At 32.2% G+C, this 13,343-nt stretch overlaps 2 protein-coding genes across 2 annotated transcripts; one reads left to right on the top strand and one right to left on the bottom strand.

Annotated features, from left to right (window-relative positions):
• The first annotated feature begins 418 nt into the window (after positions 1-418).
• LOC138183656 (circadian clock-controlled protein daywake) lies at positions 419-7,217 on the top strand. The gene is made up of 3 exons (XM_069120906.1): positions 419-671; positions 2,337-2,568; positions 5,802-7,217. The coding sequence occupies exons 1-3, from the start codon at positions 605-607 to the stop codon at positions 6,241-6,243; spliced, it is 741 nt and encodes a 246-aa protein (XP_068977007.1). The 5' UTR covers positions 419-604; the 3' UTR covers positions 6,244-7,217.
• On the bottom strand, positions 6,625-12,006 carry LOC138183651 (putative beta-carotene-binding protein). Its single transcript, XM_069120900.1, has 3 exons — positions 11,847-12,006; positions 8,495-8,857; positions 6,625-7,795 (listed from the first exon to the last, which is right to left on the bottom strand). Exons 1-3 carry the CDS (start codon positions 11,905-11,907, stop codon positions 7,491-7,493), a joined length of 729 nt encoding a protein of 242 aa, XP_068977001.1. The 5' UTR covers positions 11,908-12,006; the 3' UTR covers positions 6,625-7,490.
• Positions 12,007-13,343: the final 1,337 nt, after the last annotated feature.

The raw sequence follows: 13,343 nt of genomic DNA, 5'->3' as shown, positions 1-13,343 counted from the left end.
TCAAGAATTTTTCTGAATTTCTTCTTTCATCGTTATTATATAATATTATTATGGTTATATCGCGTGTATATCATTACAATACGCGTATGTTATTTCATATGTAATAAATAACGTAAATAAACTAACAAAAATTGCAAATAAATCGCGTTAATACGGCATTGACCTTTAACGGATTAAACTTCGTCCGAGTAATTAATGGAAAGATAAATTAAGTTGTAGAATGTATAGTTCGCATGAATATGTACATTTTAACGTGTATAAGATAAAAAATATCGCAACACACGCCTTGTCAAGATCACATGTTGAGAATTCGTAATGTCCTCCAGCACGTTGATCTGGATGCTCTAGAGCAAGTATCATCGACGAATAACAGCAGAGAGGGGAGAAAGGTAGAACTATAAGGACTTGAGACTGACCTCCGCGTTATTCACTTGTAGACCGACGATCTGATCATTCGTGGGTGACTAAACAGCCCTGTTCTTTCATTCGCGATCGTTCTCATTCGAGATTCTCCGTTACAACGATCAAGATATACTTTTATATTTATTTTAACTCTTTAACAAAATTTTCTTCGACCCAAGAAATTAATCCTCAAGAAGAAGAAATGAAGACAATCGTGCTAGCCGGATTGATCGTGGCGATTTTTGGCGTTACTTTCGCGCGCGAATTACGTAAGTGACACTTTGCAATTTTTATTCTTTCAATCAATCTCTTTTAATTTTATCGCTTAGGTTTTCACTTATAGTTCGGCTACTGGTTGAATTTTACGTGCAACGTAGGACGAATTTTGGTGATTTATAGTCGAAGGTTTATGATCTTCGATGATTTATCGATTTACGATATTTTTGGAATACACCGTGGATTTTGGAATATTTTGATACGTGATATTTTAACGTACGATTGATAAGTTTTTAAAACGAGTCTGAAATTTTATTCTACATCAAAATTCGTTTACGTGACTATTGTAGTTTTGTAGAAAACTGTTAAACGAAAATGTATTGTTTCGCCTGGAGCAACGAATCGAAACACGCGCGTAATTTTGTTTAATTACGTTTAATTTGATTCGCGAAATTATGGATATGTGTGCACGATAATTTTATCGTTTGCGAGAATTTTCTAAAACGGCAAAGCTGTCATTTAAAAATTAATATGGTCGTATTATCAAATCTCATTTTCTATTTAAGAAGCTACCTTACTTTTAGATTCAGTGTAGTTTTCAAATTATAAGTCGGATAGGTGAAGATTATTTTAAATCGTAATTAATCATTGGGTGCACGTAGTCGATGAATCACATAATTAATTTTAATGTATGTATGTACACCTACTACGTACGCATTTCAATGGACATTCTAATCTTAATAATTAGCCGAGTATGTGAGCAATATAATACAGGAAATAGCTGCATTCTTCTCAAAAGTGAGATGCATAGGAACTGTATTTACAAAAAAATTGTATTATTGATTTTCAGGTCTTTTTTTTTTAGGTTCTATTCTATATTTCCTACAATTTTTAATACATGCAATACGTTAAATCACATAAGTTACTTATAATCAATCAGTTTTCTAAAACGAAAAGTTTCTGTTAACCTTTGTCACAAATAATTTACATTGATTGTGTTTAGTCATTAATTTGTCACAAAGTACCACAAGGTAAACCTGACAAAAATTCATATATTTGTAACTTGTACTTAGTATCGTAATGTTGCTTTTTGAAAATTGCAGAAGATAAATAATAACTTATCTCGAGTTTGTATTTGCATTACAGAAAAAGCAAGTGGACGTATGGGTATATAACTAGATGTATGATTTAATTCTATGAAAACGATATAAATATTGAATATTAATTAACTTTCTAGTAATTGAATCCAAAGAAACTGTATTCCAGCAATTTTTATCGATTTAAAGACATTTTTGAAATTTTTTGTAAAATTGCTTTTTCTCCGATTTATTTATTTAATAACAATTATTTATTGCTAGCTACATTTTCGGGATTACTGAGATTTTAAATGATTATATTTCTTCGTAGTCTTTTTCTTTTTATCTTTTCGTTTTATTCTTTCAGCTGATATTCGTTTGTTAACATATACTACTTACTGTCGCATTTCACGCTCGATGTTCGATGTAATTTACATATTTACGGAAAAACGTTACTACTGAATTTATCTTCGATTAAATAAAAATCATTTAAATTTTAATTTCCATTCTACCATTTTGTAGCAAGAAGAAGAAGAAACATTTCAAAATGAAAAATTACAGCCGACATTTAGATTTAATCGTCGTTGATATAGATTTCGTGATTAGATAATAATTAATACTTGTTTGTTAAATTGCATGCAGCCGATTTCATTCACGTTTGCAAGAAGAACGATCCGAACTTGGCCGATTGCATAAAAGCAAGTGTGAATAACCTTAAACCCAAATTGAAAACTGGAATACCAGATTATAAAATACCATCTTTGGAACCATTGGAATTGAAAGAATTGGTAGGCACGCCAGGAGGGAACATCAAATTGATGCTGAAGAATGTCATCGTTCATGGCGCCAGTAACTTCACGTTATTGAGGATGAAGTAAGTAGAAAAATCAATAAGAAAAGAAACTTTCCATAATTTGTAATATCCGAAGGTTTCAAAGTGGAAGAAAATTGAAAAATTACGATTTATTCCTCTTAATCCAACCAGTTACATATTTGAAGTTAGAATTATTTCGACGAGATTAAATAGCGAAGTTCTCCGTGTTGTGTACTTTGTGTTGTTTCCAGTTTGCATGGTATAAATGTTCACGCGATAACTTTTCTGGAAATTCAAGATTATATTATATCGTTCAAAGATCTATCAATTGCCATAATTGCAACATTTCCCATCTTGATAGTATCTTTGTTGCTTCATTCTCGTTCTCACTGAATCCTGCAATTACAAGATGTTTCGGTAAACTGAAGCGGCTGAGAATATATCCGATCGTAAACTATTTATGTTCCCAGTCAATATACAATGGTCATTAGATTCTAAATTGTTGTAAGAATACGATGATACGTGCTAAAAAGTCTGATATTTCACGCTTAAAGGGAGATACATTATATTTTGCTGTGATATTTTTAAATACTTTTAACAACTAGATCGTATGATATACATTTAAATACTTAAATATACAGGGTGGTTGGTAACTGGGGGTACAAGCGGAAAGGGGGTGATTCTACGCGAAAAAAGAAGTCGAAAATATAGAATACAAATTTCTTTTTTAATTGTTTTTCTTTTTTAATTTTTCCATCGGGACAATGATCTATAGTGACATCCGTTATAACGTACCGCACGCGTACCGAGCGAAAATTCAAAGTCGATTTTCTCGAAAACAAAGCCTCGAACGAAAAATTTTTATTCTATATTTTCGACTTCTTTTTTCGCGTAGAATCACTCCCTTTCCGCTTGTACCACCAGTTACCAACCACCCTGTATAAGTTTTGTACGAGAAGAATTTCTATTTAAGCTTCGTTTCTTTCCCTGTGTTTGTAAAAATATAAAAATATTCACAGTATAGGCATTGTTGTTACACGTATTTAAAAAAAATTAAAATTAAAAGAAATTCCATACGTAAAGATATTACGAGCGAATTTTTATCGACGAATTTTCCACTTTTACAGTTGTAACGCGTTACGTCGTTTATTATAAAATTTAATGCGCTACGAATTATGTAAATGCGATTGATTTATGATAACGTAGCGTCATTAAGTTTGCGTAATAGAAAGTCGATAGGATCAGGGAAAATGTCAGATTCGAGCATCATTGTTGTGTCTGAGTTGTAATCTTGATTATGAACGATATGTCTATATAACAGTGAAAGAGTCGTTGTGTCTAGACGCTATAATGTGTCGTTGATTCATCAATCATCAGTTTTTATCATAGCATGACATTCATGTTCGAGAAGTGACAAGATCACGATTATTTAAAATTTTAAATAATTAAAATAATTCAGTTTAGCTTTTGTACCTCTGCGTCATAAGGATGAAGTTATTCATATTTCAAGTATTCAGTAAATTTCACAAGTATTCAGTATCGTATATAATACAATTTTGACTGTGAATTAAAATTGCTAGAAACTTGCTATGTTTCCCTTTACAATAGATTGTACAAAGTTTGTTTATTACGAAAATAATGATGTTGTTGCAAAATTCGATTTACCTACTGTCACTGTAAGTTAATTATTCGAGACGAGTTTCAGCGAATATGAAGGAAGATTGCGTGGCGGGTTTCATAAAACAAACTTGGCTTCCGTCATTATGTCAAATTAACCGGGTAATGACACATGTTATGAACTCGGCGATGAACCACCTGCTTTGAAATGACATTCGGAAATGACGACGTCGTATAGCGTAGCAGTTAAGTATGTTCGCGAAGACGAACTTGGACTCGAAGAGAATCGAATTAATTTCAAATGTTCCAGAGAATTCGGATAATCGGAAACCTAAAAAATTCCATTCTTTGGTATCGGGATTATCTAATTTATCGTAATTTTTTAAAAATATAGAAGAACGAATTATAATGAATTATACGCAGTAAAAATTTAAAAAACGTGTGGCAAATTGTACAAACCGAGGAAACTGGTTAATTGGGGTTTGATGAACAGATTGCAGGACCCTTTTACATTTTGACAAGTACCAGTAATTTTCACTGGTATTGGTATAAGTAGCCTTGATACAAAATTATTTTCAGTTTGAATACATAAAAAACAAAATAAAATTCATTATATTATTCTTTTAGTTATCGTTGCGAAAGTCGTTACATCATTGCGGAAAAAAGATATAACATAAAGTAGGAATTTTCAAATAAAATTGTAGAACCAGCCAATTTGACTGGTGTGGTAGTTCTAGTGTTAATCATCTTTCACATTTTTTATATTTCCCCTTTTTCTGGTTTATATCTTTTTCAATGTTTCGTCTCACACTTCGTTATTTATCGTTCTTAAGTCTTGAAAATCAGATGCAATTCATTGGTGATGATTGATTCCCGACCGGGTGACTCATAAACAAATAAATAAAACAACAGTAAGAGATCCTCTCTTTGTATTCCGCATATGCACGAGTGACCGTGACACGAACTGCTGTGGCTCTAGTTGGAAATAATTTGTATGGCGAACGTGACAGGTGAATTGCAAAAAGGGATGGAAACCGTATGTTTGGAAACGATGAATGTCAGTTACTTGTAATTTATTAATCAAACGATTCTCCTTGTTTCTATCAATCAGAATCGTTTCTATTTTAACTAAAAGTTCTTTACGAGCATAGGAAATTATATAAAATTACAAAAGTAAATATTCTTCGATCGTCACGAGATTTTTATACATTTTACCCTGAGAATATCGGAATAAATCGAGATATACTGCACCGTAACGTTGAATTTTTGCAAAATATACAGGGTGGTTGGTAACTGGTGGTACAAGCGGAAAGGGGGTGATTCTACGCGAAAAAAGAAGTCGAAATTATAGAATAAACATTTTCTTTTTCTTTTTTTTTTCAATTTTTCCATCGAGACAACGATCTACAGCGAGATCCGTTATAACGTACCGCACGCGTACCGAGCGAAAATTCAAAGTCGATTTTCTCGAAAACAAAGCCTCGAACGACAAATTTTTATTCTATATTTTCGTCTTCTTTTTTCGCGTAGAATCACCCCCTTTCCGCTTGTACCACCAATTACCAACCACCCTGTATGTCAACCTGGCTCATCGGAGTCCACGTTGACGTTCAACGCTTTAAAATTTAAGAAATTCTTGTATTCTTTCAATCCTTCATACACTGGATTTTCCGCAGAGCCAATTTGGATACCCTAAACTTCGTAGTCGAGCTGGACCTTCCAAATCTTTCTATCGAAGGAAATTACGACGTGGATGGACGAGTAATCCTTCTTCAGATTAAAGGAAGCGGGCCGATGACTGGCGATTTTACAAATTGCAAGGCGTTGGTGAAACTGCAGATGCAGAAGGCAAAGAGAAACGACGGTGAAAATTATCTGAAACTGGTCGAACTTAAGACCAGAATCTCGGTAGGAAGTGGTAAACTGAATCTGCAAAATCTGTTCGGCGGTGATCCAGTTCTTGGCGAAGCTGTTAACACCGCCATCAACAGCAACTTCGACTCCTTTCTCCAAGAAATAAAGCCATCTATCGAAAGCGGAATCTCCAACACGTTCACAGGGATTGTAAACGGTATCCTGCAAGAGTTTACTTACGAGATGCTTTTCCCAGAATCGTAAAAACGTACCAAAAAATATCGTAAATCAATGATCGAGCACCGACCACAGTGAGATGATCTATGTCATTTTTAAAGAAATTCATTGAAGTATGTTAGTAAACGACGAAGAAAATTTCTTAGTATTCTTAAATCTAGAATTATGATTTTGCTCTCGGATTATGTTGACGAGATTGCAGGAGATTATTGTACTTACTTGTTTGAAAGATGGAAAAATGTGAGTGTCGGGTACATTACGGATTTTTATGCATATTATGGGAAATTGAAAAATGTAAAAATATGCATAGAATACATGTAATACAGAAAATATATGAAATATCCAAATAGTATATGTATATAAGTAGTTTATAACGCATGGATGGAACAAATTTCTGCATAAATTCTATTTCTTTTTGTTTTTTTTTAGTGTAAATGCATCAATACTCGCAGTCTGTTGACGAAATATACAAGACGAACTTATACTTTTTCGCTATCGTTCGTAATAATCGCGTTAATATGTTAGTTTCTTTCATTGAGTTTTCTATCTTCCGTTTGCAATTATTATTGCGTTGTCGTTTGAATTTTCTTTCTTAATTAATTTAAAAATACATTTGTAATATTGTAATTCTTCAGTTGCCATCTTCGATGTTTTGTGATTATCACAATACTTTGCGATGAATTGTGAGAAAGAAAATGGTTATCTGTATAATGCTTAAGGGGGCAATTAGTGAGTCAAATAAAGAGATTAATTTTACATTACGTTTACAGTTACATCTGTTTTTGGTTAATTACATAGAACGATACTAATACAAGAAATTGGTAAGATAATAAACAAAAGTATAATTCTAAAAGATTTTATACAATTTATTATCACAATAAACCATTGTATCAAGTATTTTCAGAAATGCATATTTTTTACTAATAAGCGTGTAGGGTACATTTTCTTACAGAATATCGTAGGACGTTTAACAAGGAGATAATTTACATAAAATACATAAATAAGAAATTAATTACAAGAATAACGAAGATGTATTTAAATCACTCACATAGTTGACAATTTTTTAATGCACGAAATTTATGTTATTTCAGTCACTCTAAAGATGTTGACAAATTTGTCATCGATAAACACCGTGGCTAATATACGGTTAAAAAAATATTCGAATAACGAACGGTTTATTTTATGGGAAACGTAACACAACTGCTTATTTCGTTCGAACAGTTATTTCCTTTTATTTCACAGGGATTTTCGCAGCGATCTCTTAACGATCTCGTTTACTCCCGATCGGGGAAAAGTTCGTCGTAAGAGAAATGCTTGCAGATCTTGTTAGATATTTCTAGACATCTCTGGGAAATGGCTTTCTCCAAATTAGGTCTGGTCATTTCCAATATTTCCCGATTATTGTGGCCAACCGCCTGTTTGAACGCATCTCGCAGAGTTTCGTCGAAATTTTCCGGCTCGTATTTGATGGTATAATCCTTGACGTTCAAGTGCGTGGTCATCGACGAGAAGTAGATATACTGTTTTCCAGCGTGTTCGACTAGGTTGTACAACAATTTTATCTTTGCGTTTACGTCATCTGTAAAAGGAGTTTGTAATTATCGTTACGGAAAGATTTTTCAGTTGCGGTTTTGACGGTGAACGTGAGGCGAGGGGAATGGCTAGAGCGGATAACAGTCGATTTCTTCCGATCTTTTCTCGAAAGAATCGTATCTAAACAATTGTAAACCGACTTTGTAAAAATGGGCAAACGTTGCGAAATTCAAAGGTTCGTATTTCTTAAACAAATTCGAAATCAATAAAAGTCAAACTCTGGCTAATTTCACATGGACTGTAGCATATTTCATCTCTAAGTGGTCCGTTAGGCATGGAGCAACCCTCTCGAAATTTATATAGCGCATACAATATGCGTACAGAATTTTTCTATGACAAGTGTCGAAATATGTAGTTTCTCGAGCCAATGTACGTATCCATAATTTTATAAGTTCAACTTCACTTTGGCTTGCACCAAATTGGTGCTGTTTCTTATAACACATTACAAGTTTTTACGAATAGAATCCAGAAATACTTCTTCCAAGGCGCGGATATTATTATTTTGAAAATGACGTACATACAAAGTTCGTATGTATTCTACAGTTTACTTGAATTCTACTCGTACAATAATATGCCTTATGACTCGTGCGCATCGCCAGAAATTAGACCGAACGAATTAATATTTTCTAAATATAAAAAATTATATAACGATACGATGAAACGTACGTATAATTCTTTAACTTACTTGTGGTAAAGGTGAGAGGTCCTCTTCCATTTATAGGGATCAAGATCTTAGCGCTAATATTGTAATTGCCATCTATTTTAGCTTCAGCCAAATTCATATCGATGTCTACTTGGCGCTTCTCGAGATCTAAGTGCAGACTATTTATATGATACGTCAATAAGCCACTGAGCGTGACGTCGGATCCAACGGCCTTAAAGTTTTCGACGTCAATAAGTGCCATGTCCCCGATTACCATCGGGTCTGTTGCTGGAACATTCAACTCTGGTATACCAGCGCCGAGTTTCTTGGATAGACCAGCCACGCTCTTGATGATGCAGTCATCGAGATTCGGATTTTTGATGCCGCAAATTTGTATGTAAGGAGCTGCAAAGATGGTTATCAGATTTATCAATATTTATCTTTCAATCTTATTCTTCGAAACATCAGTTACGATTATATTCTATTGTTTTTGTAATATCGGGCCCTGAATCTTCCTATTTCGATCTTTGCAAGATTTTATATTCTTTTATATCGTTAAACAGAGAAAAAAGAAGGAACGAAAAAAGAGAAGTGACAAAAGGAAAAGGAAATAATCAGAGTCACCGTTGGCACGAGATATTAGAGCGTAAGAAGAAATGGAAATCCTGGGAACACTCGATGTCCGTAGAACCTGAGCGATTGGAAGCAAGATAGTTGGTCAGGTAAATATTGGGTTGGTAACTAAGTGATTGCGGATTTTGTCATTAGGTGGTATTGATAAAATCCGCAGTTACTTAGTTGCCAACTCAATAGTAAGAAAATAAGTTAGTTGATAAGGTAACTTAAGGATACTGTAAGGCATTTTGTAAAGGGCACGGAAATCCCTCAAACCCGTTAAGGGGAAAGAACAGTAAAAGAAAATTATTTTTTCTTGAAACTTTTTATTCTTAATCCTTTTCTTGTAAGATATATTTTCCGTAGAATTATATATTTGTTTCTGTGAAGAAAATGGTTGAGTCGATAATTAAAAATTGATCATCCTGCTACTTGAAATTACTTATTACGTATTTTTATTCCTCTGAAGTTTAAAATATACGAGTTCGTTCGCAATTTTTTAGCAATTTGATATTTTTTATTTCTAATCTTCTTTGTTTTCTCCTAATTTATTTTCCCTAATATTTTATCATAAAGACGAATAGAAAAAGAAACAGAAAAGAGGAAAAACATAGATTTCCAAGAACACACGCGTTTACTTTTTTCTTCGCAAGGAAATTAATTTTAAATGTTGTACAAATGCAGAATGATTAGCAATTCCAAGTCGATTACGTAAAGTAGTCTGATAATTAGCCTATTTGGATAGATATTTCCATTTTTCTTAAGAATATTTTTCAATAGACTACCATTCTTCTTAAAAATTCAACATATAATATATAAAATTGTTATTCGTTTATAGGTGTTACTGACCAATTAAATAACGATCCTTCTAGGGTATGAACTACTTCGGCACTGTTTGCATAAAAAGGTAGAATATTATTTAATTATTATCCGTTTCTGCTGGCACGAACGATTACTTTATTTCCTGTTTTTTTAGATTTTTAGTTTTTATTTTCACACTTACGACTAAGTCGATAGCTACGTATAATAGCTTATTTATGTTATATATACAATTCGATAAGAAAAGTGTTATTCTTCATAAAGAGATAAAAGGAGATATATTTCAAATTCCAGATCGATACATTTGATGTATTCCTTTTTCTTTATATTTATATCTTATATTTAAGTTATTACACCTACTTACATATGTCGGTGTTCTATTTTTATGCAATGAATTTAATTGCGAAATACTTCATTTAATATACGGTGTATAATGTAATGTACAAATTGCGTAAAATATTCTCACTTTAATACTACTTTTCAGTCGACTAGATCATCTTGGATAAGTTAAGTTAACATACAATTTCGTAAAATGTTTTTACCTACGCAAATAAATATTCAACACTCAACGTTTAACATATTTTACCAATCTGTTGTAAACTGTAATTCTTTAAATTCTATGCGCAATCGGATTTGCGAGCTTCCTGGTTTTCGACAGCATCGATAGTATTTGTATGGCATGCAAAGTTTTCTTCTGTGTTACGATGCACAGCCTTCATGTCGTCCATGATATTTATTCATTTATGGATATCCTCGACATATCCGTGTATTAATCATCTATAACCGCTTAATTGAAATATCAGCATGAAAAAGCCTTTTTCTCACTTTTTTATTTATCTTTATTTCATGTCCTCTTACATGATTCTGATTAATTAGCTCTATCGATACGATGTGTTTAAGTTACAATAAAAAGATTTCTTCTAAATCGTATCTATCCGTATTATGCAGTTGAAATTGTATTTTAATAAACGTTGCTTGTATTTTCGTTGAACTCATGGTTGTATTTGTTACAGTGGAATTATATTTGTTTTACCATTGAATTGACTAAAATAATTCACAGTGAAGAATACTAAATTTAGAGGAAGTTACAACGTGTTTGATTATTATCTTAGCAACACTTCAAAGTGTCTGTTTCGCGTTGCAGTGCGAGTTTTCAGTGTCAATATTTAACGTAAAATTATACTTAGTGTACGTATATATATTTCTATATATTGTGACATTTGATACTTTATTCTGTATTACGTTGTATTACACATTTATCGAATATTCAATAAACACTAATGCAGGATTATAGATTTTATCGAAGATTAATCATAATATCAAAGAGTAAATTAAATATTAAAGGCTTTCTCAAGTTTTACTATTTTTCCTACTAACTGGTTTACCGGAAAATGAAGAACGAGAAGAGATCTGAAACAACTCCCAAACTAACTAACTCTAAAACAACAAATAAGTGAATTTTTCACCGATATTAATTGGTTAACCGTAGTTTAATTAACTGCTATGATTTAATCAATTATAATTTACAAAACTCGATTAATATTTATACAATCTATATTTGTTTCTTTATTTAAATTAATGTTTGCCTTCTCGGAATATATGAATTCTGCTTGATCTATACGAATATTCTACGCAATTAATATTTAGTAATATAATAATATAATACACGATATAATTTATATATGTAAATTAATTAACACACCGCATATGTAAGTAGCCGATGTTTTATTTTCAACTTTCGGCTATCCTGTTCTTTTCGCTTCTTTCAACTTTCTGATCACCATAATTTTCTAAATTTTAGATTTAAAAATCTAAAATCTTATTTATAGGTATAAATGTTTATTTTAAAGAAATTTAAAATATTAATTAACAAGCTTTCAAGTGTATAAGAAGTTTAAGTAAGATATATTGTTTTATTTAAAAAAACGAAAAAATCATATCGAACTTGAAATTTACTTACGAACTTCAGCTGCCACAAATCCAACAACAATCGTCAGAAAGAGAAGCGACCTGGACGACATTCTTTCGTTCTGTCAGGTTCAATATTAAAAGCGGAAACAATCACAGATCTCCGTTTTTCTGCACAAATCGGAACTGATCTTCGGCCGTCTGCCAACCTCTTATATATACTCTCAGGGTATGCTGAATCGACAACGATTCTGAATCATCAGAGTCCACGACGGTCATGATTACAAAAAAACATAGGAAGAGTCTTCCCCCACTGAGTTTGTTTTATCAATTAGTCTTTTTCAACTTAGAATATTAATGAGTATAATAAATATTTATGTAATCGATATTTCACGTTATTCCTTTCTTTTTCCTATCTTATTTTTCTTCTTTGATCCATCTGTTTGCGTGTAAGTGCTAAATTTATTTTGTTGTTATCGTAATATTATAATGTTTTTGTCCCGAGACGACGGAATAGGAAATATTTGACAGATTTTTGGGTATATTATTTTTACAAACGCGAACAAGGAATTAAATTATCATTGTTATTGAATTTATCTTTCATTGATCTATGATATGGTTATGGTTATTATAAGAGGGGAGGAAATATAAAAGAAAGTAAGAAAGCGTATGGTTTGTAGCCAGAAGTACTTCTCGATTCACAGACCAAGAATTATGACTAGTATTTTAATCGTACACTAGTACAGAATGCATAATATGAGAAACTACTGTATTTAGTACTCTTTTTTCCCTACTTTGTTTGTAAGAAAAGTTTCTTATCGTTATTCTCGCGATAAAGAAGTGAAAAACTGCAAGCGAGTAAGGTGAAATGGATTGGTAGTTGCCAGACAATCCTCGGATCTTTTGCAATATAATATTTCATTTTAAGAAATAACTTTTCTTAATTTAATTATTATCCTAATTTTTCATCTTGAGTTTCACATTCATTTTCTAAATTTATTTCTTTCAAACTTATCATTAATATGTTTTATTCATGCTGAACAAACAACTTGTTTATTCTCAGACATTTCGCAAGATCGGGAGATACGATATTTTATGAAATGTATGATATATATCATACATTCGCGTATAAGCAAAGAAACAACATTTTCTTCTCCATTGATCCACGAGACAATTTCCCAATTATTCTTTTACTATAATTCTACTTTAATACGTTAATTACTTCTTTGTATTATTTATACAGTGGAGAGGGAAGGAGGAGGAACGGAAGAAATTTTTTGAAACCATGAAAATAGCCGCGAAGCTGGGCATAATCGTCGCAGACGATACAATAAGGAACAAAGAGATCGCTTGAAAATCTACGTAGTATTCGGTTGGCAACTAAATGATCGTGGATTTTGTCAGTAGGTGGTAATGACAAAATCTGCACTCGCTTAGTTGCTAACCCAATACAAACAGAAAGCTAAGAAAAGGAAGATATGTTAAATACCAAAGATCTCGTAATTGCGACATTAAGCAAGACATTTTGAGGATCGAGCAATATCATCTA

This window comes from Bombus flavifrons, chromosome 9 (genome assembly GCF_040668555.2).
Source record: "Bombus flavifrons isolate JBK064 chromosome 9, iyBomFlav1_principal, whole genome shotgun sequence".
In the NCBI taxonomy this organism is placed as follows: Eukaryota; Metazoa; Arthropoda; class Insecta; order Hymenoptera; family Apidae; genus Bombus; species Bombus flavifrons.
This window is presented reverse-complemented; position numbering and strand designations above follow the sequence as displayed.